This window comes from Colobus angolensis, unplaced genomic scaffold (genome assembly GCF_000951035.1).
Source record: "Colobus angolensis palliatus isolate OR3802 unplaced genomic scaffold, Cang.pa_1.0 Scaffold16, whole genome shotgun sequence".
NCBI lineage: Eukaryota > Metazoa > Chordata > Mammalia > Primates > Cercopithecidae > Colobus > Colobus angolensis.
In genome coordinates, this window is record NW_012114710.1 from 22378899 (window position 1) to 22406126 (window position 27228).

Sequence of the window (27228 nt, forward strand, 5' to 3'; positions counted from 1 at the left end):
AAATAGGAAAAAACAGAAACAGTTCCTAGAAGGCTAAAAATAATTGCTTTGAAACTATTGTGATGGTTTTAAAATGCCCTTTCCACCAAAGGTGGAGTTGAATTCCCCACTCTCCCCTTGAATTTAAGTTACATAGTGACTCACTTCTAGTAAACACAAAGAGGCTGGGAGACTTTGGGTAGCTGGGTTAGGAAAGAAGGCTTCTGTTTTTTGTTTGTTTTTCCTGTTAAGACACATCATGATAGACCTAAGCCAATGAATTAGGAGTCCAGTTACCATGAGTAGATAGCTGGAAAGAAAATACGGAGAGACCACAGAGAGAGATGCAGACAATACTCCAGAGATGTGAGTTTTTCCAGCCAAGGCATGTGACCTGTGAGTTTGCGAGCCCTCAGATGATGGCAACCTAAGTCAGGACAATCGTCACACACCTCAAGTGAGGACCATTCAGCTGAGCTCTTAAAAGAATCCTTATGGCCTCTACTCAAGTTCAATTTACTCTTGTTTCACATATGATTCTACAATCTTAGGTGTCAGTTTTCCCTATGAAATTGAAAATGGATCATTTTTAGAAAAGATATACAACTAGTTCCACACTAGTTTAATACACTACAGTGTATCTAAGTGTTTCAAGTTTGCTTATATTTCTGTTGTATAGAAATCAGAATAAAACGTAAAACATATCATTCAAATACTTTGAGCTAATTGTTCTTATTTGTAAATTTGTTAGCTGAAATAGAAGGTAACTCAGATCACTTTGAGGACTAAAATTCAATGTTGAATATATACAATGCATAAGCTGTATTTAAGGTATGACTTATGATTTTATTTAATCCATTAAAAATAGTGGGAAAAGTATACTGAATAAACTATAATATTGCTAAAATAAGGGCATACATTTTTAATATAAGTGCTGAAGCAGAGGGGCATGCAACCAAAATTTAGTTCTTTATCAATATTAATATTAGTGATTAAAAGTAATTATTCATAGAATCGAATAAAGCATAGCTGTTTAGGTCAAGTTCAATAATACAAATCAAGTCTTAAAAACTTATTGAAAGAAATTCTACCATGACTTAACAATAAGCATGGTACATATTTTTTAAAGCTACAACATATTTCATGGTTTAAAACTGCCAATAAGTTATACCCACCCCATTAAATGTAGGTTAGTCTCTATACATTTCTATTTAAAATCAGGTTTGCAAATTAAATCAAGATAGCCTAAAGAGCTTCTTTTTTCTTCTTCTAAACTATTCACCCAGCACTAATTTAAAGTCAAACCACACTACAATTACCATTTCTCTATAAAATGAGTAGTTGGGTACTCATTTCTATACACTTGAGGTGTGCAAAAATGAAAACAACTCTATTTCCCAACTACATCTGAAAGTTGTTCCTTCTTAGAGCATTGCAAAGGCAGTTATGCTGGAAGTCCAGATCTAGGCTGGAGGCTCTAAAGTCTTACCTTTCCACTAGTGAAAGCTGAAAATAATGATAGAATTATTTTTAAAACGGTCTCTTAGCATTTGCAATAAGTTTTGAACAATAAATTCCCCAAACGTCCTTCTTTTGAGACACATAAGTGTACATGCTTAACCCAGAAAAGCACTCCAACATCTCTAATCCTACCTATCCCAGTTCTGCACAGTCAAGGGCTGACAGAAGTAATGATAGAATTATGCTTTAGTTTCCAATGGTGCTGAAATACCCCTTCTTTAGTGCTGTGTGTTCTGGACCTATATAAGTCAAGGGCATTCGTGATCAATTTTCTTCTTCTTTTATTATACAGACAGAGACAAAAGTTTGCATTGTTCAAATAACTCAAACCATAAAATACATGGAACACCCTGGAAGAGTTCTCTTTCCCATTTAAATTGTTTATTTCCAAACTTGTATCTTTGATTACATCAAGTTTGGTTTCTATTTCCTTATCTCTAACATTACGGAGCTGAAATAAGTCTTTCCAAATTCTTTCGTACTTAAATGGAAAAGACTTAGCTTTCCAATTCCATTGTCTGTACTTCATGCTCTCTTAGATGACATCCTGTATTGCTTGTAGTGTCCCGTAAGAATTAGCTGTAAAATACTATTTCTGGTGACAAAGGCATCTGATGACAATTAAGATGGCAATGAAGAGCATCTCTATTACCTAAGAAGCAAAGGCTGTTTTCAAACAGCCGTTTGAGAAGCGGTTTTGTGATAACCAAGGAGATTTCAGATTTTCTAATTACGAGCCCACGACAGCAGAGCTCAATTGTTTCGAAGTATTTGGTTTAATATTGTCCATAACAGATAAATGCAACAGAGAACCTTCAATAAAACTTTCCATTTACTTGAATAAGAAGATAATCTTAATGAAAATTTAAAACCAGGCCTTTCTTCAGTTTAGTACTGAAAATATGATGCTAAAATATTTGAAATAAAGCACAGACTTCTAAATATAATTTTTTGCACAGCTATCAGGAATACCAGAATTTTTCAAGCAGCTCATGAATTCAGAAGTGATTTGAGAAAATCAAAGGCATACAGAATTATCTTTTTAAAAATACTGCTTTAAAATATAAGTCTTGCTATGCTACCACTTCTGAAATAAAACAGGTTTGTAAATCATCCATCTTAATTCAATCCCTCCCCAAATCTTTTGTTTTCCTTTTTAAATCAGAAACTACAATCCAAGAATCTGATAGAGTAAGTTGTCAATGTGATCCTAACTACAGCAATAACCTGACTTCCAAGATATCCCAATAGTTCGTTATTCTAAGAAAATAACACATTGGACAGTTCAGAATACATCAAACTCCAAATATAATGACTCATTATAACATCTGTAAAGCTACATAATTTTCTCCCAAACAGACATCAATGAAATAAATAAGTAAATAAATCTGTGCGGAAAGAGTGTGAGATGCTTTTGTGACTAAATCATCTGGTATTAAATGCACTATGGCAAGCAGCTGTATTGCATTCCTTACAATTCAATTACTTCAGGTATTTTAAGTGTGCTTCACCCATTCTGAATAGACTTTGTAGTTATAGGGAAAATGCACGAGGCTCAGATTTCAAAGGAAACACTTATGTTACAGGGCACAGTGACTTTGCCAACTACTGAGAAAGAAGCATTACCTTAAGGCAATGCACAAATTAGGGTCTCCTGCAAATTGAGAGATGTGAGGCATGTGTGGCAGTGTTTCACTTAAAATCTAAAACAAAGGCTTAAAACCTTAAAAAAATAGCACCCACCCTAACAATTTAGAAAACTCCTCTATATTTTATTAAAATGAAAATATCTTTTGTAATGGAAATGTAATATGCAGATATACTCACAAGATTATTTCAATTAAACCCACTGTATCAATATATACAGATATCATATTGAACATAACATCAGATGCATGACATAGTGACATAGGGCTTACTGTCTTTGTGGGACAGCAAAGCCATTAATTTTCTACAGAATTACAATCCTTACATTTTCTATAGAATTTCTACTGATTAAGCTCATCTCATCTCACTGTCAAGGTCCCCCTCCCCAAGTTTGACCACACCTTACCTACCTCACTTATCAAGAAAATCCTTTAGTAATTGCAAATGTCTCATATAATTGATGGTACTTTAAGTCTTGATCTATACATATTCTTTACTTCTTGATCTTTAAGTCTGCATCTATAGACATTAGGCCATTTTATAAGAATAAACATCTGTGTTCAGTTTATTCATAACCCAGTAAATTTTATATAGATGCAGGATTGATCTAAAAGTCGAGTCTATAAAAATGCATGATAGGAAAACTCATTAAAAAATCCCTCTCCAGTATCTACTTATGAATTAATTAGTTTATGTTTCATATTCAAATATCAAAATAACCATAACTTAGGTTTTGAAAGTAAATAAAAAATAATTGCTTTTGTGTATTTATGTAGGGACACCAAATTTTCAAAGTGAAATAAAAAAAAGATCTAACAAGTGAAAAACTTCTTGGACAAAAGAAGAAAGTTTATGGAGACATAGAAACTGAAATCTACAATTTGACATCCAAACTTCAATTTAAACCAAAGATGACTAATACAAGAAACATTCAAATGTATATTTATATACTTTTAATGAAACGGCTATGTTACATTGCTCGGTGTCTCTATATTGCTATATTAAGAATTCTGTGATAAGTTTCCACTAATAATTCTTGCCTCAAGAATGATAAATTGCTGTGCCTGCAAACAGGCAGTGAGAGCTACAAACAACATACAGTTTCCTATTTTCCATGAATGCCATGAAGCTCAAAGCTGGTTTAGGAACCATAGCATCCTCAATCAGATTTTTAGACATTCCTCAGGAATATGACTATAGCATTATTTTCCTCAATATTAAAACAATGACTAAAAGGATGATTTTTTAAAGAATGGTTTTCAAAAGTCCTTATTTAAAACTCTGAGAAAGAAGATGGTGCTAAATATTCATTTACCCCACAGAGTCAGCTCAGCCCCTTACTGCCAAGTACTATGTCTTCACAAGATAGCTCCACATACTGAGTTACCTCAGGCTCTCCTGCTCCCTGGCTTCTGGTTAGATTTGGCCAACAAAACACACAAACAGGAATTCCGAGGGTGGGAGGTGAATTTCAGAATGCGTTGCCCCTCTGAGTCCTCTAGGCCTCACCGCAATGGTGACCGGGTCCTCTCACACGACCCTGCTTCCAGGCACCTGTCTTCACCAGCCTGTGTCAGGACCACAAAAGCCTGGGCACCCTGCCACACCCCATGGCTTGCCTTAATCCTGCCCACAACTCTGCATATAGGCCCTTCATTATTATTATTATTATTTTTTACTGTCGAACCCTAGTTATTGTGGCATTTGTTTCCTGTTGAGAAACAAATATTTGAAAATAAAAATCTTCCACAGAATTTTGATTAGCAAACTGCCTAACAACCTGTTACCTGACACATACTAGATCTTAATGAATGCTCTCTTCTTCCCCTGTTCCTATGAGAATCTGTTTGATTTGCTGTAATTAACATAGCCCGTCTCTTCACATTTGGAACATTACCGGTATTTGTATGAGTAAGAGAGAAATTAAAATTCAAAATTTTGAATGATTGAAAAATAAGATAATCACTGCTATCTAAAGCTCCAACGAGAGAGTAAACAATCTTATAATTCATGTTTAAGACAACACGAATTACAAAACAAAAGTTGGAGTAAGTTACTCCTAGCTTTGCTGCAAATTCTTAAGAATTAGCTAATTTAAGACCTTAGTTAAAAAGAAATCTTTCTGAGATTCATTTCCAACTGAAGTCTCCAAGTACCCCTGAAGTTCAGGTGACACTAACATACATACATTATATATAAAAAACATTTTTTAGGTCAAGAAAGGTCAAGAAACTCAAAGTTTGGAAATAATTTGTAATAGATGTTTCACTTTAAAAGGTCAGACTAATACTGCCATATTACCTCAAATAAAATGCTTCATCATAAGAAGCAGATAAGACAACGGAACAGTGCTATGCTGCTCAAGTCTGCCATGATTCACACTTGACAGAACAAGGTTGTTTCCACCATTTGGGAAAATCTGACCAAGCCTAAATATCTCCATAATTGAGGCTTAGATCAATTCACACAGATTGTGACAGCCATTTCCTCCCCATTGAATCAGCTGGACACATATTTTCACAACAATCCCTTACTGATGAGGGTCTCACCATATTCCCTTCCACACAATAATGGTAACCTCTACCAAATACTATTTCAAAACATACCTCTTCTAAGAAGCTTTACTCATCACTGCTTTATTCTGAAATTCTTCATGATTTATATGCAGTGTAAAATATATTAATTTGTACTTTCTCCCATACTGTGACTTACATCTTGAAAACAATTCATCAAGAGTTTTGGCATTCCGATCACTGTATCTCCTGGAAGATCCTATCCTGAACTTCAGAGGGCTTCTGACCAGCCCCAAATCATGAGACAGAGACGTCAGAAACCCAGTGTAACTCAGAAAGTCACTGAAATCCAGTGATAATTTAGCCACCTGTCATGTTTACTAAATGAGTTTGCACTAACCCAAAATGAATGAGTTTGCCCTAAGCCAAAAACTATTCTACTTAAAAACATAAAATTTTGTTTTATATAAAATTGTTTTATATAAAATTATTTTTGCATAAATTCATGTTTAAAATATATAAAATTGTTTTATATAACTTTAATTTTTATTATGTTTTACATAATTTTACATTTTTCAATAGAGTACATCAGGATATGTAAAACGATATGTACATATCACATCAAGCTTGCAATGATATGTAATTATGTAAAACATTTTAGAGAAAAGCTTTCACTAAAAAGAATGTTTTTGCAATTTTCTAATAAAACTATTTTGTCAAGACAGAATTAAATCCTTTTCATTCTGTCCACTTTAAATTGTTGTTGAAAATCTCATCATCTTTTCATTTTTTTCATTCATCCCATTTTGTTTTCCTTCCGGCTAACACAAACTGAGCTTAGGGCATGTGTCAGCCACACAACTGGGGAATGCAAAGATTACCATGGCACAGTCCCTTCCTACAAAGGAATGTGAGGCTAGAGAAAGAGACAAGGATGTAAACACTGCAAGCAGAGGCATGTAAAGGAGGCTATGGAAGCCAGGGAACTGGGTCTGGGAGGCACCTAGTTCTGTATGGAGGGTTTAGACAAAAGCAGGTTAGGCTCTAAGTGAATCTTAAAGGAAGTAGAAATTCATTACAAAGAAAACAAGGAGGGCGATAGGCATTCTCACATCTGCAAAGGGGAGCAGGCTTGGCAAGATCCGTTCAGCATCAAAAATCTCAAGGCATATGGAATAACATGGTAGATGTTCATGTGAAATAGCACTGCTTTGTATTTGTTCAGGTTGTACTCACTTATTCACAGTACCCTTGATTTAGCAGACCTCTTGACCTTTTCTTTCCACACAGGAGTTCCCATGTTCTTATTCCATCTTCATTCAAGAGCTGCCCCTCCCTCAACACTTTTTTTCATTTTGATTTTCCTTCTCTGGACAACATCTGATCTCATTCATTATTTCAGATACGGATTTAACATGTCTTGAGCAAGTATAAGATATAGTTTTATGTTTTATTACCAGCAGCCCCTTTACCAGATTGTCCAGCATTTTGGTGGTTACATTGTATTGTTTGACTTGCAACAACATACAGGGGACATTCTAGAAACACTAAGTCCCATGTTCACTCCTGGTCTTGCCTAATAGCTCATTATCCTTTTATCTAGTTGCTGCCCTCCAACCCCTCATGCTTACCCAGCTGAAATTCTACTTCCTCCCTTCTTACTCATATGGTCTTTAAGGTTTATTCTGTCAGTGGCTGTATTTCACTTTTCACTATCCAGCAGAATTGTGCCATTAACTAACTTTGAGATTCATTTTCCATTTCTCCTCCAATTAGACTGACTTCAACATTAGGCCTTAGAGGAGAGAATCTTATTGTTCAAACTTCTCCAACATTATGCATTATAAGTACTTTGTAAAAAAAAAAAAAAATGAAAAAGAAATTCAATTTTCCTGCCTTAACAGTTACAGTCACTACCTTACATAAAAAAAAAAAAAAAAAAAAAAAAAAAAAAAAAGGGAGGAGGATGTGATAGTTGAGGAGGGAGAAAATAAAGAACCTGCATTTTACAATTATTCATGTCCCAATTTAAACCTCACTTCCTCCAGGAAGGATAAAGCCTTCTACTTAAAATGAGGTTGCTAGAACAGCAGCCACCACATCACCTGGGGGTTTGTTAGAAATGCAGAATATTGGGGTACCCAGACCTATTGAATCAAAATATATATTTTAACAAGATTCTCAGGGGATTCATATGCATATTAAAGTTTGAGTACTATTAGACAAAAGCACCCCTTATTTCTACCCCCCAAAATCATACCTACTTGCTTTGCCATGACAAAAATATGCTTTCTATCTTTAATATTCTGCTATTTTCAAAACATGTTTTGGCTTAAAACTTAAAATATAAAGCATGCATGGCTTACTAAATAGACTGTGTCCTTTTTCGAATGTTTGCCTTTGAGGTTTATGAGCTGCCAATATAGAAAATCTGCTGTCTTTTTCCCAATAAGCATGTATGTGTAAGTAGTTGACTTAATCACACCTTACTGATTCTGTTAACAAGTCAAAAGAAGAAAAAAGTAAGCTTCGCCAGATCAGTTTCAGCTTCTTATTTTTAGCCAGTTTAATAACCTGGTAATCCAAGTAACATATTTGGGTCAACAGTTCCATAATTTTCATAATTTAGATTCCTGTACAACCATATGTATTTAACATTCAATTGCAATATGAACCCCAAATAAGCTATCTGATATGTATCTGTACTAGACTCATATTATCTAATATCTGAGTACTTAAAAAATTAACCCATTACTAACATGTCTTTGATTATCTCTTTCTAATCTCTAGATGTTGCCTAGTCAAATGTCTCCAAAGGGCGAGCAGGTGACACCACGTAAAGTGGCTGGATAGAGTGGTGTGACCAATGGCAAATCAGAGAAGAAATTATTACTTTAAATCTCTGATTCTTGTCAATACCTTGAAATAATATAGTAAACTTCTTCGCTGCTATTAAATCTCTGAACTTTACTTTTTTTTTTTTTTTTTTGAGATGGAGTCTCTCTGTCACCCAGGCTGCAGTGCAGTGGCATGATCTCGGCTCACTAAAATCTCCGTCTCCCAGGTTCAAGCGATTCTCCTGCCTCAGCCTTCCAAGTAGCTGAGACTACAGGCAGGCATCATCACACCTGGCTAATTTTTCTATTTTTAATAGAGATGGCATTTCACCATGTTGGTCTGACTGGTCTCGAACTCCTGACCTCAGATGATCCACCCACCTCAGCAACCAAAGTGCTGGGATTACAGGCATGAGCCACTGCGCTGGCTCCATCTCAAAAAAAAAAAAAATTCAAAATAAAACAGAAAGTTTTATTCACCTAAAAGGCCAAAAAGGATTCTCGGACCAGGCACAGTGGCTCTCGCCTATAATCCCTGCACTTCAGGAGGCCGAGGCAGGAAGATGACTTGAGCCCAGGAGTTCAAGACCAGCCTGGGAAACACGGCAAGACCAATCTCTACAAAAAATTTAAAAATTAGCTGGGTGTGGTGGTATGTGCCCGTAGTTTCAGCTACTCAGGAGGCTGAGCTGGAGGACTGCTTGGGCCCAGGAGTTTGATGCTGCAGTGAGTCATGACTATGCCACTGCACTACATACAGCCTGGGTGTCAGAGCAAGACCCTGTCTCAAAAAAAACAAAAAGATTCTGGCCCATGCTTTTATGTCTACCTTATTTTCTAATACTTACCCTGTTATGGAATAAAATTCAGTCTCATAGTCCTTCTTTGTTAAATTCCAACCTATTCCTGACTTGAAGACTTTGTGCCTAGTATTTCTCCTGCCTAGAATGATGGGTCTCTGTATCTTTCCTTAGCTGACTCCTTGTAATTCACCAATTCAGAAACGCCTTCTCCAACTACCCAATAGGATTAGCTCCACCTCCCTCATTCTCTATCACCTCACTCTGCTTATTTTCATTAACTTGTCAAACGCTTTATAAACTAATGCATTCCTCAGCATTAAGAACAGCGTCTGTCACATAAGCGCTCAATCAATATTTGTTGATTTAAATGCCTTTTTAAACGTAAATTTATCAATAATAACAAATCACTTTAATCAATTATAAAAGCCTTACAAGCAGCTTTTTAAAATTATGAAGGCAACAAATATTTAGGAAAATAAGAACATGGTTAGACATAAATACTGTAATATCTTCACCAGATAATTCATTACCACTTGAATTTTCACATTTTTCTTCCTGTAAACTAAATATCATACCTATACATGTATTATATATGCATACATGTATAAACATCCTCCATGATGTATGTGCATGTATAAATATAACATATGTATATTTATGCATATATAAATAAAGCAACGACTCATAGCCATTTTTATAAAGACTTGGCTTTGAGTTAGTAAAAATCATTAAAAATATGAGAATTTAAATTTTAAAGCCATGTGCAATGATTTGGTGTATAAATTCCTGTAAGGAATACGTGAGAGAGCATAGCCTGAACAATAGCAAAGAGAGAATTTTCCTGAACTAAAGGTAACTCTTAAGTGTGACTATATGATTATTATATTTCCATAGTTAAATAAAGGCATTCAGTAAAGTGCAAAAATTATGCAAATAAATTACATTTTCCTATTTATTGTCATAAAATTTGAGATACGTTCCCAGATTGAATTATCTATTCTAAAACGAAGTTGAAAACTTTAGGCTGGAAGAGAGTTAAGATTGTGTATCAGCTGGGCTTGGTGACACATTGCTATACTCTCAGCTACTCAGGAGGCTGAAGTGGAAGGATAGCTTGAGCCCTGGAGGTCAAGGCTGCAGTGTGCTGTGATTGTGCCTACAGCACTCCAGCCTAGGGGACAGAGACCCTGACTCAAAACAAAAGACTGTGGGTATCACCTGACCCATAGGAGATATTGCATGTTTGATAAATAAGTAATGAATAATATTTCTGATCCCATTCTTGAACCAGTCTTGAACCACTATGACTTCATCCAAACTGTATTATCAGATTTCAGTAGCCTCTATATTGTCAAATATGTTGTAAAATTGTCATATCTGCATTTTACTTGAGCTTTATAAGCAGCATTTGACAGAGCTGATCACCCTTTCTGTTTTTCTTCATTTGAATTCCAGGCCATCATGTTCTTCTGGTTTTCTTCCTAATTCTCAATTTTCTTTGTGTTTTTCCTTCTCATCTTCCCTACCTCTACACTTTAAAGTGTGTCAAGAACTCATGTCTTGAACATCTGTATCTATACTCATTCCCTTGACGATCTCATCTCTCCTCATGAGTTTAAATACCATCTAAATGATGGTGAGTCCTAATTTCATGTTCAAGATTGGCCTCCATATATTAACTGTTTTGTATCTAGTGGCATACTTGACACATTCATTTGGATATCTAAGCTAAATCTCAATTTGAATATGTCTCAAACTGAGCCCCAACTTTCTCTACCTAAAACTGGTCTATCCATATTCTTCCCCATCTTAGAAAAAATAACAACTACAATGCTTCCAAGATCTAATGGCACAAACTGTACAGCTATACCCCATATGCCAAATCAGTCTGCCAAAATGAAATAAAATCCCAAAGACATTCCCATGATAGTGCAATTATTAGTGATTGCTGGGCAGAAACTAGACAATTTCCTGTTGCACTTCTCATGCAAAAGTTCTCATCTTCTGTTTTTATGGAGGGAGGAAGGAGACTGAGTTTTGAGAGGGAAGGCAGACTAGGTGAGGAAACAGCAGGCGTATCTATCCCAGGAAGGGAGGAGACAGAGGTTGGGTTCCGCCTCCTCTAATCTCTTGAAATTGTGTGGGTAAAATGAGTAACCAGTGATTTCTGGAATCTCTGCAACCATTCCAGAAGTCCTTGCAAGTTGAAGGATCCAGAATCTTCTCCACTGATATTCAAACCAGAGGGGAAACTGCCATCAGTTTTCAAAACACGGCAGCCAAGGCTTGGATGGATTTAGATCTTGCATCAAATGCAGGAAATCCCAGCCTACTGGCTGGCTGGCCAGCCAAGTCAATTTCATTCATCTTGCAACAAGGCCTCCTTGAATTTTCCAAGATTAATTTTATGATCACATAGGGATTTATATTCATACTCTTTCCATTTCTTACTACCTTCATGGCTGTCACCCCACTCCTAGCCACCATCAACTATTGTACGATTACTGCAATTGCCTTGTCTTCCTGTTCACAGCTGTGCTCCTCTTCGCACTGCCTAAAGTATGTTCTCAACAAACCCAGAATGATTCTGATTAAATGTAAGGAAGATCATGCTATTCATATGTTGAAATGCCTCAGATGGCTTCTTATCACTCAGCTAAAAGAAAGAGTTCTTACGATGATCTGCATCTCTTCCCCAATTAAATCTGTAACCTCATCTCCTACCACACTTCTCATACTCCCTCTGTCTGCCACGTGGGCACCCTGGCTGTCTGGAGACTTGCATCTATTCCATGCAAGGAAGAATGTTTGTTCTGTTTATACTAGGACCCTAGATAGTGCCTGGGATTTAGTAAACTCCCAATACTTGCTGAATAAAGGAATGAATAAAAGTACAATTCCAAAATGTTGTGGCATATCTCAGGCTCTGGATGTTCCATTCTCCTATTGAAACTACTTTTCTTCTCTTGTCTTTCTAAACCCGTAGATATGTTGCTAATATTTAAGGGAGAATAGAACTGGGTTGTAATGTCACTTTTCTTTCTATAGGTATTGTCATCTATGGTGCAATCTTCAAAAAGAAAAATACACTCACTTTAAAGTTCGAAGTCTTAAAAATATTCAAAATAAGGTTTTGTAAACTTTAAAATTCTGTAGACAATGATACTTAAAACAACTTTATTGTATCTCAATACTACTATTAAAGCAAAAACACTTTAGGAAAATTAAATAAGCTATTTTAAATTCAGAATAAGGGAACTTTAGTAATTTTAAGTAATAATGATATTCTTTAAATAAACAGAAATTTCATATACCTTTAGGTATATGTAGATACCGTATGTCAAAGATATAAAAATATTTCATTTTTGAGAATGACCAGTCAAGCAACAGTATACAGAGAGAAAACTATTATTTTAGGATTCAAGAATTGTAGTAACCTTAACTGCCATTAAACCTTAACTGCAATAAAATATTTATTGCAATGAATTCCTGGCACTTGTACCAAGATTAGGACACAAGCTATGGGTAAGTAAGTCATAAGGCCATCATTTCTTTATCTGCATTTATTCTGGACATATATCGCTGATAGCAAATATGTTAGAAAATGTGAATTTATGAGAGTAAATGAAGCAATTCACAAGCTAAAGATCACTTTTGCATATTCCAGATTAGCATTACCTTGTTCAACAAACTAGGTTGTCCCATGTCCAGTTTCTGGAGTTATCTTCTGTACTGAAGCACAGAAGGAAAAAAACAAAACATAATTTCTAATTTTAAGCATGGCCTTAGAAAGAACATAAGTAACCAATTGAAACCAAGACATTGTTTGCATCAACATACACCCAGGACTGAAAGTACCAGCAGTTATTTGGCCCTTGGGTTCTGGTTCACTAGCGAAAGGAGAAGTATTCAGATGTGTTTCATTTTACAGTTAGAAAAGTGTCACTCATGTGAAGGTTCTGCCCATAGCCTCTCCAATACATGAGGGGAGAGGAGGCATGCATAGCAATCAACTCCCCAGCACAGTGTCTGCCAACACTTCTCAAACACAGGGAAACAGCAATAACAGCAAGAAACAGTTTACATAGTTGACCCATGTGTCCTTTTTAGGTCACCTGCCCTCCCTGGTTGCTGAAGTACATTCTACACTTAGGTACACTTTGTATAGTAACAAACTATTTTGAACTTCATCTATAATACTTTACAGACTATGTTAAAAATATGCAATAAGGGGTAAAGACTCATTAATCTGTTTTATTATTTAAATTCCACATTTCAACACATTTACTAACAGTTTAGTAGCTCTATGTTATACAACGATTTTTAGCAGCTCATGAAAATTTGAAAAACTAGGGAAAAAATCCTGAATTATTTGAAGCATTTATACCTTTTTCTCAAGTGTTTCCAATTTCCCACATCGATATCTCTGGTTTTGGTGACATTCTACCTTCCAGAACTTTTATTATTTTAATTTCTCTGTCTTACCTGTCCTCCATATTTGTTTCATATAATCTTACCTATTCATCCATCCATCCCCTCATTCAACAAGTATTTACTGAGCAACAATATTCTATCAACAAATGTTTACTGAGTAGTCCTTCTATTCACCAAGCTTAGTTGTAAAGATAAATAATGTATGATACTTATCCTTCTAGTAATTCAGTCTTAGAAAGGAAAACAAGTATGATATTTCACTGCAAAAAAAATAGGCTTTAATACTATAAATAGGCTTAAATAAATAGGAATGCAGCAGTGGAATGGCGAGACCAGAGGGAGCTTTATAGGGAAGACAAAGTTTACGCTGTTTTGAGGGAAAAGTAAGAGTTTGTAGTCGCGCCCGGTGGCTCACACCTGTCCAGCACTTTGGGAGGTTGAGGCGGGTGGATCACCTAAGGTCACAAGTTCGAGACCAGCCTAGCCAACATAGTGAAACCCCATCTTTACTAAAAATACAAAAATTAGCCAGGCGAAGTGACACACGCCCGCAATCCCAGCTACTCAGGAGGCTGAGGCAGGAGAATCTCTTGAGCCTGAGAGGCAGACATGCAATAAGCCAAGACAGTGCCACTGCACTCCAGCCCAGCACGAGGGCATGAGGAGGTATGCCCATCTTCAAGAACACTGAGTAATTAAATGGGAACACAGGTTCAAATAAACAGAAGGGAGTTGACCACTCTGGGGCAGATTGGACAACATGCTTCCATTTATAAGCTAATCATGGTGGGCTTTAAATTGTGAGCAGCCAGAAGTCAACAGAACTGTTGTGCAACTAAGCAATCAGCACAGACTGGTTTGAAGGAAAAGTCACCTTTACCAATGGTGAGGACAGTGAGCTAAATTAGAAATAAAGTAGGTACAAAGACTGGCATGGTGGCTCATGCCTGTAACTCATGCTGGCTCATGCCAGCACTGTTGGAGGCGAAGGTGGGCAGATCACTTCTGACTAGGAGTTTGAGACCAGCCTGCCCAATATGGTGAAACTCCATCTCTATTAAAAATATAAAAATTAGCTGGGAATGGTGATGTGCACCTGTAATCTTAGCTACCTGGGAGGCTGAAGCAGGAGAATCGCTTACACTTTGGAGGCGGAGGTTGCACTGAGCTGAGATTGTGCCACTGCCCTTCAGTCTGGCAGACAGAGCGAGATTTAGACTCAAAAAAAAAAAAAGAAAGGAGGAACAGAACAGACTGGTATAGTCTGCTGGGTGGGAAGCTGTGGTACCAGTGTAGGTATGAAAAGAGCAAAGATTAGAATGAAATAGAAGAGAGGGATTTAAAAGACATTTGAGACAGAATCTACACAATTTGGCAAGTAATGGTGTATTGATGTTTGTGTGTGTATGATATATGGAAATGTGTGGTAAAAAGTTAAGGATGTGACCAATTTTCTGGGGCTTTTTTTTTTTATATGTTTCTTAGAAAGTACTGAGAAGATGTTAGTAATATTCATCATCAACAAAGAGGCTGGCAGGTGAGGGTGGAGGAAAAGGATAAGGCAGGTTTTATTTTTGTTTTTTTTGTTTTGTTTTGTTTTTTGACACTTGCAGTGTGCAGTATTATGTCTGTGTAGTAATATTACATGGAGATGGTCCAATAGGCAGTAGGAAATACAAAAACGAAGCTCAAATGAAGCTCAAAGACAGCGCTGTCAGCTGGAGATACAGAATATGGAGCCACAAATACAGGATATTTAAAGTCAAAGGAGTACAGAAGTCCCTGTAGAAAGGGAAAAGGACAGAAGTGAAAACTTGGGAAACAAACTTTTCAGAGATGTGTAGGATGGGAGCATGGGAACATGGAAGAACCAAGCAATGCAGTCTTAAAACACATAATGCAAATGCTTGAAGAAAGCAAAGCTGTTCCACAGTAGCAAATGTCTTATCTCATTACAACCTGTCAGGTTTGTATTCTTTTTTTTTTTTTTAATAGACTTAAGGAGTGTAAGTGCAGTTTTGTTACATTGATATATTGTGTAGTGATGAAGTCTGCACTTTTAGTGTAACTACCACCCAAATAGTGTACAATATACACATTACATGATTACATATATTATATAATGTAACATACACATTACATAATTTCTCATCTCTTGCCACCCTTGCCACCTTTCCAAGTCTCCAGCGTTTATTAATTCACTTCCTATATCCATGTGCACATAGTATTTAAACTCCCACATGTAAGTGAGAACATACGGGATTTGACTTTCTGTTCCTGAGTTATTTCACTTAAGATAATGATCTCCAGTCCCATTCACATTGCTGCAAAAGACATGATTTCATTCTTTTTTATGGCTGAGTGATATTGCATGTTTTATGAATTAAATATTTACATGTAAGACCTGAAACTATAAAAACTATACAAGAAAACCCAGGGAAAACTCTTCTAGACATTGGCCTAGGCAAATAATTTATGACAAACACCTCAAAAGCAAATGCAACTAACACAAAAATAGACCAATGGTGCTTAAAGTCAAAAGTTTCTGCACAGCAAGAAATAACCACAGAGTAAACAGACAACCTATAGAATGGAAGAGAATATTTGTAAACTATGCATCTGACAAAGGACTGGTATCTGGAATCTATAAGGAACTCAACTCAATGAGAAAAAAACAACCCCACTAAAAAGTGTGCAAAGGACATGAACAGACATTTTTCCAAAAAAAAAAAAAAAAAAGCAAAACATAAAAATGGCCAATAAACATATAAAGTTTATATCCTTTCATTTATTTTGCCAATGAGAAGAACAATGCCTAAAATGCTTGCTGACTATCAGGGTTCACGTGCCAATAAGCAGCAGAAGCAAAATGTGAACCTGCTGAAATCTAGGTCCAAAGCCAATACTTTTTCCTCCAAAACCCACTGCCACTTCAGCAACAGTATCACTGAATGACCTAAAAGTTCCAGTTTCTCCATTTACCCCAAATTAAATGTAGGTAATCTCCTTCCTTAGGATTACTGGTTTCTATCACCAATAACTTATTTCTCCCCATCCTGACTCTGCCACAAGGTCTGTGCTTTCATCAACTAATCTGCTTCCATGAACTTAATCTGCTTCCAGTTCCCTACAACCAGCCTGCCAATTCCTGCCACCCTGCATTTTTCTCTTCCTCTTCCTCTAATTGACATATACCCCCAACTCTTTCCTACGATTCACGTTTCTGACCACCTTCAGAAACAATATATACCTCATCTCCTCCACTGATTAGCACTCAAAATTAGAAATGTTCCATTTGTTCTGTGCTCCTCTGGCATTACTCGCAGACGTGAACAAAGAATTCTTTGTCCTTGCTTACAAGCAAATTTTCAAATGAGTCTATTTCTTTATTCTCAATCAACACCTAAAGCTCTTTAAAAGAAAATAAACTTTCCAGACTCAAGTTTTTTGCTTGTTTGTTTGCTTGCTTGTTTGTTTTAAGGCACTGTCTCACTCTGTCACCCAGGCTGGAGTGTGGTGGCGTGATCTCAGCTCACTACAATGTTCCCCTCCCGGGTTCAAGCGTTTCCGGCGCCTCAACCTCTCAAGTAGCTGGAATTACCGGTGCATGCCACCATGCTTGGCTAATTTTTTGTATTTTTAGTAGAGATGGGGTTTCACCATGTTGGCCAGGCTGGTCTAGAACTCCTGACCTCAGGTGATCCTCCCACCTCCACCCTCAAGTGTTGGAATTACAGGCGTGAACCACTACATCCAGCCCAGACTCAATTTTTAACCCTAAAAGTTAAATGAGTAAAAGAGTAGGGGTAGAAATGTAACATTAATAATGTCTGGATACGGCCTGGCTCCCATAGGTTTAAGGACAAAGAGTTAACTAAAATATGCACCAAGTATAAATAAGGTAACTTGTTATTCAAACATTTAACATGAAATGACAGACACATAGGGTATAAGGGCCCAAAACCAGTAGTACTTATCATAGGACATTGCAGATTTTACAGGAAATAGCCCTTTAGCCAGTTTAAAGGTTTGTTTTCTCAGAATAAATACATTTTAAGTAACGATTTGAATAAATTGGATTTTCATAAGAATGATCTACATCTCATTTACATTGTTATAAAATGCCTAAATCAACAGTATTTCAAATAAAATAGTATTTTAGACTTCACCTTAAATGTGTACTCTAGAAAATGTGTATTACAGTTGGGCAATGCACTTCTCTGCAGACCAGTTCATGGCCAAGACACAGTTCCAGTGCTAATAGTATCTAAGGGCAACACAACATAAACCCTGGCTGGTTTCTGAATCTACATTTCAAGGACAGACTGAAACCAGTGAAACTAAAAAGAAACTCATATAAACATCCAAGACCAGATATCATACAATAGGCAGTTATTATTTTTTTTTGGAAGCCAGACATGAGAACGACACAGAACTGTTCTTCCATGATTTCCGTATCACTTAAAACACACACAAATATTCTCAGATTGCATTTTGTGGGTTTGAACTCCCAAGTTCTTCCTTAAGTAAAAAGCAGCTGAATACCTATTCACATGGAATAAGCATTCAGTAGCCTAGTTGGAAAGGCTCCAGAACTGGCCACTCTGTTTGAAGTCTCAGGGATGAAGAAATCATAGAATTTTTCACTTTAGACAAACACTATACAAGAAGCAGAAATATGAGACATGACAGATGTCATGTCCTGCACAGTATTTTGAGAAGAGCTGGCAATTTCCTTAGATATTATATTTAAACCATATAAGGAAACATAAAGTTAGTTATACATGTCTTGGTAACATTTACTGAGATCTTGAAGTATGTTTGATAATGAGCTAAACTGTGTCCAAGTTATCTCCTTTTATCTTCACAATAATCCTTTGAGGTGAGTATATAATGCTAGACACCAGGGAATTGAAGTAGAGAGAAATTAGCAAATGCCCAATGTCACATAGCTATAGGGTGTCAGTGCCAGAAGTTTAATCCAGACAGCCTCATTCCTGAGTCTCAATTTTTAATCCCTGATTAGTTCTCTTGAGTGCCACCTACTTTCTTTAGGGTAAAATAATTTTTTTTTTTTTTTTTTTTTGAGGCGGAGTCTCGCTCTGCCGCCCAGGCTGGAGTGCAGTGGCCGGATCTCAGCTCACTGCAAGCTCCGCCTCCCGGGTTCACGCCATTCTCCTGCCTCAGCCTCCCGAGTAGCTGGGACTACAGGCGCCCGCCACCTTGCCCGGCTAGTTTTTTGTATTTTTAGTAGAGACGGGGTTTCACCGTGTTAGCCAGGATGGTCTCGATCTCCTGACCTCGTGATCTGCCCCTCTCGGCCTCCCAAAGTGCTGGGATTACAGGCTTGAGCCACCGCGCCCGGCCAGGGTAAAATGATTTTTTTCTGGTAAAAGTTAAAATAGTGTAATGCCATACTTTATAATGGGCAATAGGAACTCAGAAGTTCCATGCTTCATGAAAATTATCCAAATAAAGAATATCCACCAAAACTAAGGTAAATGCAGAAAAAAACTAATGTATGAAAATTAACTGCAATGAAAATGCCATTTCCAACGTTTGTTAGGTAAGTTTTGCCATCACCAACAACTATTTGTTATCAGGCTTTGCTAGTGCATTCCTCATTCATGGAAGGAATATAATAACTGATTTTTGAAGTTTTCTAAATGTTTAGGGTATGAAATGGTAGTATACTCATAAGTTACATGCTAGTAGTCTTAAAGAAGTAATTCTGTCCCTTAAAGTTACAAATGTACTCAGAGTAAACATAAGGTTGTTAAGGATAAGTTGTATATTTTAAATTAATCCTTTGCCCAGGCTTATTTTCATGCTTCAAGTTCACAAATAATAAATCCAAGGGGAGAAAAAAGCCATTGCCAAAGCACTGTTTAACATAAAGCAACCATAAAAATGTATCTTTTACAATGTCATTTACATGTTTATAAGAAACAAAGACCCATTAGAAACTATATATACCAGCAATCCAGAAAGTTTCTTCCAATTATTAGTCCATTTTCAGATCCACCATTCATAAAAAGGTTCTATCAGGAATTAGGAAGTAAATTTTCAGTTAAGTCAATTAACAGCAAATATACCAGCTGTTTTCCATTTTCACTATATTAACCTTCCTGGTAAGAGTAGAATTTACAGCACTTAGTAGGAACGTTGCATCTAAAGGCATTTAGTCCTACTCTGAAATGTCAAGAGCTCTTAGAAACAAGAGGAACATTATTCACAAATGAATACGCAGAGGAAAATACCCTCAAAGAAAATCTTTTCTCAAAACATATAAAATCTTCATATAAAACAAATGATTAAAGAGTAAAGAACAGCATGAGGACTGCTGACTGGAAGCATGAATAAACAGTTCTTTTGTACATACCACTTGAAAAACGTCCTTACCATATACTCCATATTAGAAGCTGTTGGATACACCTGACTTCGTAATTTATTATGAAGGTCCAAAATACTCTGCATGTCATTGTCTGTGATGGCCCTTTTCCCTCGTTGTTTGGCTGTCCACCACGCACCATCCTCATCCATGTACTTTTCCAAAAGTTTCTCCAATAAAGTGGCATTAGGAACCACCATGGCTGGAATTGCTCTAGCCATGAATAGCACTGTGGTTACTCTGAGCCACTCCCGCGCGGTACACTTCATAATGAATGACCTCAGGATTTCCCCAGGAAAATCTCCAAGACAGGCTCTTCCACTCCTTTTGGCTATAACGACATGTCATGTGATTAAGATGAAAATACCGGCAGATATGAATTTTCTAATAACACGAGCAAAACAATAGTTAAAAAGGAAGTGTGTCAGTTTGATCTATCTATTTAACAACAGAAAATGGACACCCATATTTTGAAATAACTTATCTCCAACCCATTTTTTTTTATTCCAGAGGACTTTTCACAATGCAGTTTCCACAAAATAGAAAACTGTATTATCCAAGATAATACCCCTGAGGCCAAAAGTAAAAGGCAAAAGTAGCCTAGAAGAGTCAAAGTTTGAAAATACTATGTGAATTGCAAGACTTTAAGTGGCTATACATTACATATATTCTGCAAAAGATGTTATATCTACCTAGAACGTTTGATTTCAATCTAGAGGTTCATGTTTCTCTGTGAAGAGTTTTAAGGTGTTAATATTTTATTTGGAATTATTCCAGTGGCCCATGTCTGTTGCACAGACACTCAAAACGTCCACAGCATTCTAAAATTGAGAGTGAATGTTTCAAAGAAATACAAAAGGCTATTCATATATGCACCCAAGAGTAAATCTAGGGGGCCCCGTGAACTACTGCAAATGAACGGTTTGGGTCCCTGGGGTAAGTTTCTTCTTATTCAGGCTCAGGTCAAGAACTCAGTATTTCCTGGAAAGTTTGTGACTAATCTGTGGCCTGCACCCGAAGAAGTCAGCAGCTCCCCGGCAACTTGAGAGCTTTTCCTCTCAAGTGTGAAGGCACACACTGTTCTCTGAATTCAAATGGAAAGCGCGCGACAGAGAAAGGAGGTGAAACCAACACAGTCACTTACAAGAACTGGAGCTCCCGCTAATCTCTATCGTCGCTGCTTTCCGAGTAGCCCACCCACCCCTCGAGCCTAACCACTCTGTACTAGTAGGCTTTTTTTTTTTTTTTTTTTTTTTTTAATGCAGTTAAAGAAGGAAAAGGGAGATAGGAAAGGGTGGCAGCTTGACGACCCAGCGATGCGTTTTAGAATCGCCCTTACCTCTCCAGTGTGAAGTTTCCTGGCAGAGCTCAGCCAAACCGGACGGCCGGCCTCTGCAGCCGCCCAGAGCCTTCACACCGGACCGCAGACCGAGAGCCCCGCTCGGGAAGGGGCCGAGCACCGCGCGTCCGGGGGGCGACGTGGGCTCTGACTGCAGGAATACGCGAGCCTCCGCCTCTGCGGCTCCCTCAACCTGGAAGAAGTGGCAGGCAAAGCGTCCAAAATCAGACCTGCAGTTGGGGTGACAAGGGAGCTGCTTCGTTAGTTTGCCAGGGTGGGCGCCCCAGAGTCTCTGAGCATTATCTGCAGGAGCGACGGGCGGGGACACGAGCAAGGCTCGGCGGCGGAGGCTGGAGGCGACCTCTTGCTCTCGCTGGGTGCAGCTGGTGCGCGCAGAACCAGGCGGCGAGCGCTTTCGTGGCTCCCTCGCGCTCCAGAGCATTTATTGCGGCCCCAGCGCAGGCACGTGACTTCAGCGCCCCTCCTCGCCCACCCCCACCTCCAGCCAGCCTTGGCCAGAGGCCCGCCAGAGCCGCGAGAAGCAGCCCGCCCTGCTTCTCTGGGACGCAGCGAAGCCAGGGCGCTCGGCCTTTGTAGGCGTGCTTTGGGCTCCCGATACCCGAGCCCGGAAGGTCTGGTCCCCCCGTGGGAGATGTGTGCAAGGAGGGCCCCAAACCCCGTCAACCCTGCCAGCTCCCCTGCATTCAGAGATCCTCCTCCCACTCAGTTCCTTTCTGCTGATATGCTGAAATGCCTTTCAGGGTCCTTACAGAGGAGGGGGCTGCCCCAGAGAGCATGGAGTGGGTGGGGGATGGGGTTAACACCTTCAATCTTGCAGGCACAAAGGGGGGAAATAGGGGACGAAATGGAGAAAGAAAGTCTTTTCCTTTTATTTTTCCCAGGGGTCCGCATCCTTAATGAGGACCGGGGGCGAAGATGTTCAATAGAATTTGGGGTCAATATGTGACTCAGAATGGCCTGACAGTTGAGACACCCTCTTTATTCATAAAATATGAGGCATTGTCTTCTCAAGGTGGCCATAGCACTTTTTTTCTGATAATGTATACATTTAAGGAGTTGATATAAAGGATGCCATTAGTTAATTTATTAGGGATTGTTGACAAGAATTGAAACACCAGAATAGATAGTGAAAAGAAAGGCCGTTCCTTTGTTCATGTTGTAATCTGGAGTAAGAAAATTGCTAATTTTAAATTCACAACAGCTTACCCTACCGAGTGTGGGGCTGTTTTTTATTTTTATTTTTAATTATTTAATCCATCTATGTTTGCTTCCCTAATGTGGTGAATCATAATCTCAATTTTCCTTCTTTCTAAATGCTAGAGTATCTAGCATATGATCAAATAAAGTACAACATTGTGGTCATAACTCAAATCATCCCAAGCTGTTGCCTGTCTCTTTCCACCATTCAACTACACCGTATCTATCAAACTTAAAAACTCAAATGTAAGCTTCAGCTGAAGGTGAGACCTTGCTTCCTGTCACAAAGACAAGGGAAGCATCATTCATTAGAAAGATGCAGAAGGTGAAAAGTTTTGATGCACATAAGACTTCTATAGAAGTGTAATTTTGCAATTTTATAGCAGTTTTAAGTACAAAAAAGTCCTTAACTTTGTATTTTTCTAATAGCTATTCATAATTTCCATGCACAGGGTTGAGAAAACTGGCTTTCCCTCCTAGAAACTGATAGAAAACCTCCCAAGTTTAGACTAAAATTACTATCATTTGTTACAGCAGATGAAAACTGTTTTTATACTACAATCTTCATGTGGCATTGAAAAGTATACTGAATGTTGAATAAAGAGCCATTGAAAGTAATAGTATTACTTGAAACATTTGCAACGATAATTCAAGTTAGGAAGAAGGGAATTAAATTGATAGGGAAGTGAAGTTAAATGAATTTGTGACTCTCGAATATATCAGTTATAAACATTCTTACACGATGTATGAATACAACACCCTAAAGGCTTCCATTAAAGAAAATACAAATTGTTTTAAGACTTTAATTCCAAATCTTTCTCTAAACAAGGAGAAAAAATTATCCTTTGACTCAGCATTTCTTTTGGCTTCCAGTTTGGGTACTACAGGTGATTTAAACATTCATTATGTTAACTTTAGCATTTCAATAATACATCTTGTCATTCCTGATTGAGTATATATGTCGGAAATGCCATTTTGAACAGTAAAATCAAACACAATATTCTTGAATACTCAAAGATGATACTGTTCACATTTTTTATTTGTTGAGAAATCTGTGTGTAGACATAAGAAAATGTCTTCTTCACACAGAATTCATGTAAAAGTGGCACTTTGGTTTGTGGCTAAGGCTGTTACTTGTAAAGCCCTGGTTGTTTTTAGCATTACTACTTTCTTGTGGCAAACACTGGTGGTTGCCTAACCAACAACCAGCCTTCCACCCCTTTCTTCCTTCCAAGCCCATAGCCTCCAATTTACTGGGGGTATCCACCCTCTCATATGCTGTCAAACTGGCATCTTCAGGAGGCGAATGTTGATTAGTTAAAGCCAGTCATCACAATCTATCCCTGCCACCAGTGACTGATTTAGCTTGGGCATGTCATGCAACCCTAGCTGTTGAAAGAAAGACTTGGGGGTAAGGAGGAGGGTTGGCAAAGGTTTTCTTCTGTCATAAAAAAAAGATACAAAAAGAGAAAATGTCTCTTTAGGTACCAATGTGTAAGTCTGTGAAACTGAAAGATGCAGCTCTTACTTTGCAATGAAGACAGACAAGCCTGAGGGCAGAAACCCATTACCCTGGCCAAACAGAAAGACAACTGTACCTGACTCCCCTGCCATTGACCAATCACCACAACACCTATCTTCCATTTTTCTTGCTAAAATAAATAATGAATGTTTAAATCACAGTGACTTGGGTATTCGGTTGTGTGCACCACAAAGCGTTCTAACAGATACATTTCTACAAAGAGAAATTGACATTTTTCTGTCAATATCGTATTTTCTCCATGTGGCTATTATTTTCTGCTTATGTGCATAGTTATCTTTAAATCTATTCTTATGTGTTTTCCTACCCCTGAACTTGCAAAAGTGGGTATATAGAGACATTTTGTTCACTGTATAATTTCATGACTCTATGTCTGTTCTATCACCACTTTTTTCGTTAAGTACATCCTCTATTGGGGAGGTGTAAGAATAGAATTCCTGTTGCATTGGGAGATAGAATCAGTGTAGGGCAATGTTTTAAAACATGGAATTTAAATTAAGCTGCCTAAATTAGATTCATGAAGTGCCATTAGTCATTGGACTTTGTACAGCCCTGGATCCTTTCTCTTTAAAGGGAAATAATAGTAGCTATCTCATCTGTTACTTTTGTATTAAGGTGAGTTAATGCACGAAAGCACTTAAAACATAACAGTAAGTGGAAAGTACTTGAATAGGGTAAATGTTATTTAAGTCCAGAAACTGGCCTTAGAAGACCCAAATACGGAATCAAGGTTGTGGAGTGTCCCATCTCAGGAAGGAATGCTGAAAAATTGATTTGCATCCTTGTTGCCTCTGGCCAGACCTCCAGATGGCCCCATTATTCAAGATAACCATCGCAACCACAGATGCTGACCTGCATCCGGTACCCCTCACAAGGTTTGCCCAACCTAGCCTGCATAACTTCTTACACATGATGTCAACTCTCTTGATCCGCCTGATTAAAAAAATCCATACCAGCTTTTTCAGGGAGTCAGCTGGAGGATTCTTTTGCTTCTGCTGTCTCCCTTACACTCAAGCACAAGCCCCAAATAAAAGCCTTGTCTGGGAAATCTGTTTGGCCCGTATTAACTTTCATTACATTGGAAGCCAGAGTTTGTGGTCTATAATAATCCCATTGTCTGGCTTCTTTTTTGTCGGTTTTCTTTTATTTCAATATGTTTGTGAGATCTATTCCTGTTGTTGTATGTAGCTGTATATACAAAACTATATGGCCAATTAAAAAAAAAAACTTTGGCAAGGTGTGGTGGTTCATGACTGTAATCTCAGCACTTTAGGAGGTTGAGGCGGGTGGATAATTTGAGGTCAGGAGTTCGTGACCCACCTGGCCAACATGGTGAAACTTCATCTCTACTAAAAATAAAAAATAAAAATTAAAAATTAAAAAAAGAGCCAGGCGTGGTGGTGAGCTCCTGTAATCCCAGCTACTTGGGAGGCTGAGGCAGGAGAATCACTTGAACCTGAGAGGTACAGGTTGCACTGAGCTGAGATTGTACCATTGCACTCCAACCTGGGTGACAGAGGAAGACTCCATCTCAAAAAATAAAATAAAATAAAATAAAAAATAAATAAATAAAAACAACTTTAAAATTTCATTTTTATGTTTTTTTTTTTTTCACTACCCTTGCTTTGTTCTATGCAGCTGGAAAAAAAGTCAGTAATTTGTATGTGTACTTCTGTGCTTTTTCTTTGTTGAACATACTACAATTTATTTGTCTGTTCTGTTGTTGAATATTAGGATTGCTTTCACTTTAGGACTATTAAAAATAGTACTGCTAAGAACAATCTCATACATGTCTTTTTGTGCACATATTTATACTTTTTGAAAAATTGGCTATGTAGTTTAGAGTAGAACTACTGGGACCTCAGGTATGCTTCTGTACAACTCAAGTAGATAAACTAGGTTGTATACCTTCTTATTATTAATTTGTAAGATTTTTTTGTTTTGTTTTCAGTATATGTCCTTTTTAGACATAAAGTATATCATACATTTATTATTCCTCTCCTTGCTTTGCCTTTTCAGTTTCTTAATCCTATCTGCTGATGAACAGAATGTCCTGATTTTAATGAAGTCCAGTTTATCAGTCTTTTCCTTTATGGCTAGTGCTCTGTAGGACCTTTAGAGAAATATTTGTTTATCCTGGAATCATGAAGAAAAGTCTCCTGTGTTATCTTCTAGCATTATTATTTTACATTTTACAGTTAGATCTTTGATCTGTCTGAAATAGGTTTTTGTGTCATGATGTGAAGAAGGAATAATTTAAGATTACAATGATTATATGTAAAGCTTACATTTCTTGTCATCACTATTAAAAAAATTCATGAATTTGTTCTGGAGAACATTCAAGTTCCAGAAATAAGAGACAGAAAAAATTGCCATCATTCTTTAAATCTAGAATTATTATGATGTTTCAACTGGATTATTTAAAAATATAACTGCTGAAACATGGATGAAACTGGAGGCCATTATCCTAAGTGAAATAGCTCAGAAACGGAAAGTCACATATTACATGTCCTCACTTATAAAATGGAGATAAGCAGTGGGGAAACATGGACATACGGAGTGGAATAATAGAACTGGAGACTCAGAAAGGTGGGAGGGTGGGAGGAGGGTCAGGAATGGAAAATTACCTATTGGGTACAATGTTCACTATCCGGATGACTTCACCACTACACAATATATCCATGTAACAAAACTACACTCGTGTCCCCTAAATCTATAAAATTTTTAAAAAGAAAAAAGTGTATTACTGCTGAGGCCTATATTAATGCCATAATCCGAAAACTCCTTATTTCTTGATTGTGGAAAGTAATAATTTTAAGCTTATTTTTACATTTGCACACCCACTTTGTCATCTGTTCTTTGAAGTTTGACTGATCTTCAATTACTAAAAGTAATAATTCATTTTTAATTTTCTTCTGCAGTTTTACTGTCCTCTGCGCGTCTGAAAGAAATGTCAATAATTTCTCTATGTGTTTCTGTGCTTTTCTTGATACTGTTTTCACAGCT

At 37.4% G+C, this 27228-nt stretch overlaps 1 protein-coding gene across 3 annotated transcripts in view; it reads right to left on the reverse strand.

Annotated features, from left to right (window-relative positions):
- CRISPLD1 (cysteine-rich secretory protein LCCL domain containing 1) overlaps positions 1 to 21913 on the reverse strand; it is a 46298-nt gene extending 24385 nt beyond the window's left edge. For 2 of the 3 annotated variants that reach the window (XM_011937173.1, XM_011937174.1), the window contains exon 1: positions 6897 to 7148. Coding sequence is in view for 1 of the 3 variants with exons in the window: in XM_011937172.1 (XP_011792562.1) it covers positions 20137 to 20456; positions 21465 to 21906 (762 nt within the window). In the remaining 2 variants the exon portion in view is untranslated. Of the gene's footprint in view, positions 1 to 6896; positions 7149 to 20136; positions 20457 to 21464 lie in introns of those variants that run through there. The other variant, XM_011937172.1, reaches the window with a different exon arrangement.
- Positions 21914 to 27228: the final 5315 nt, after the last annotated feature.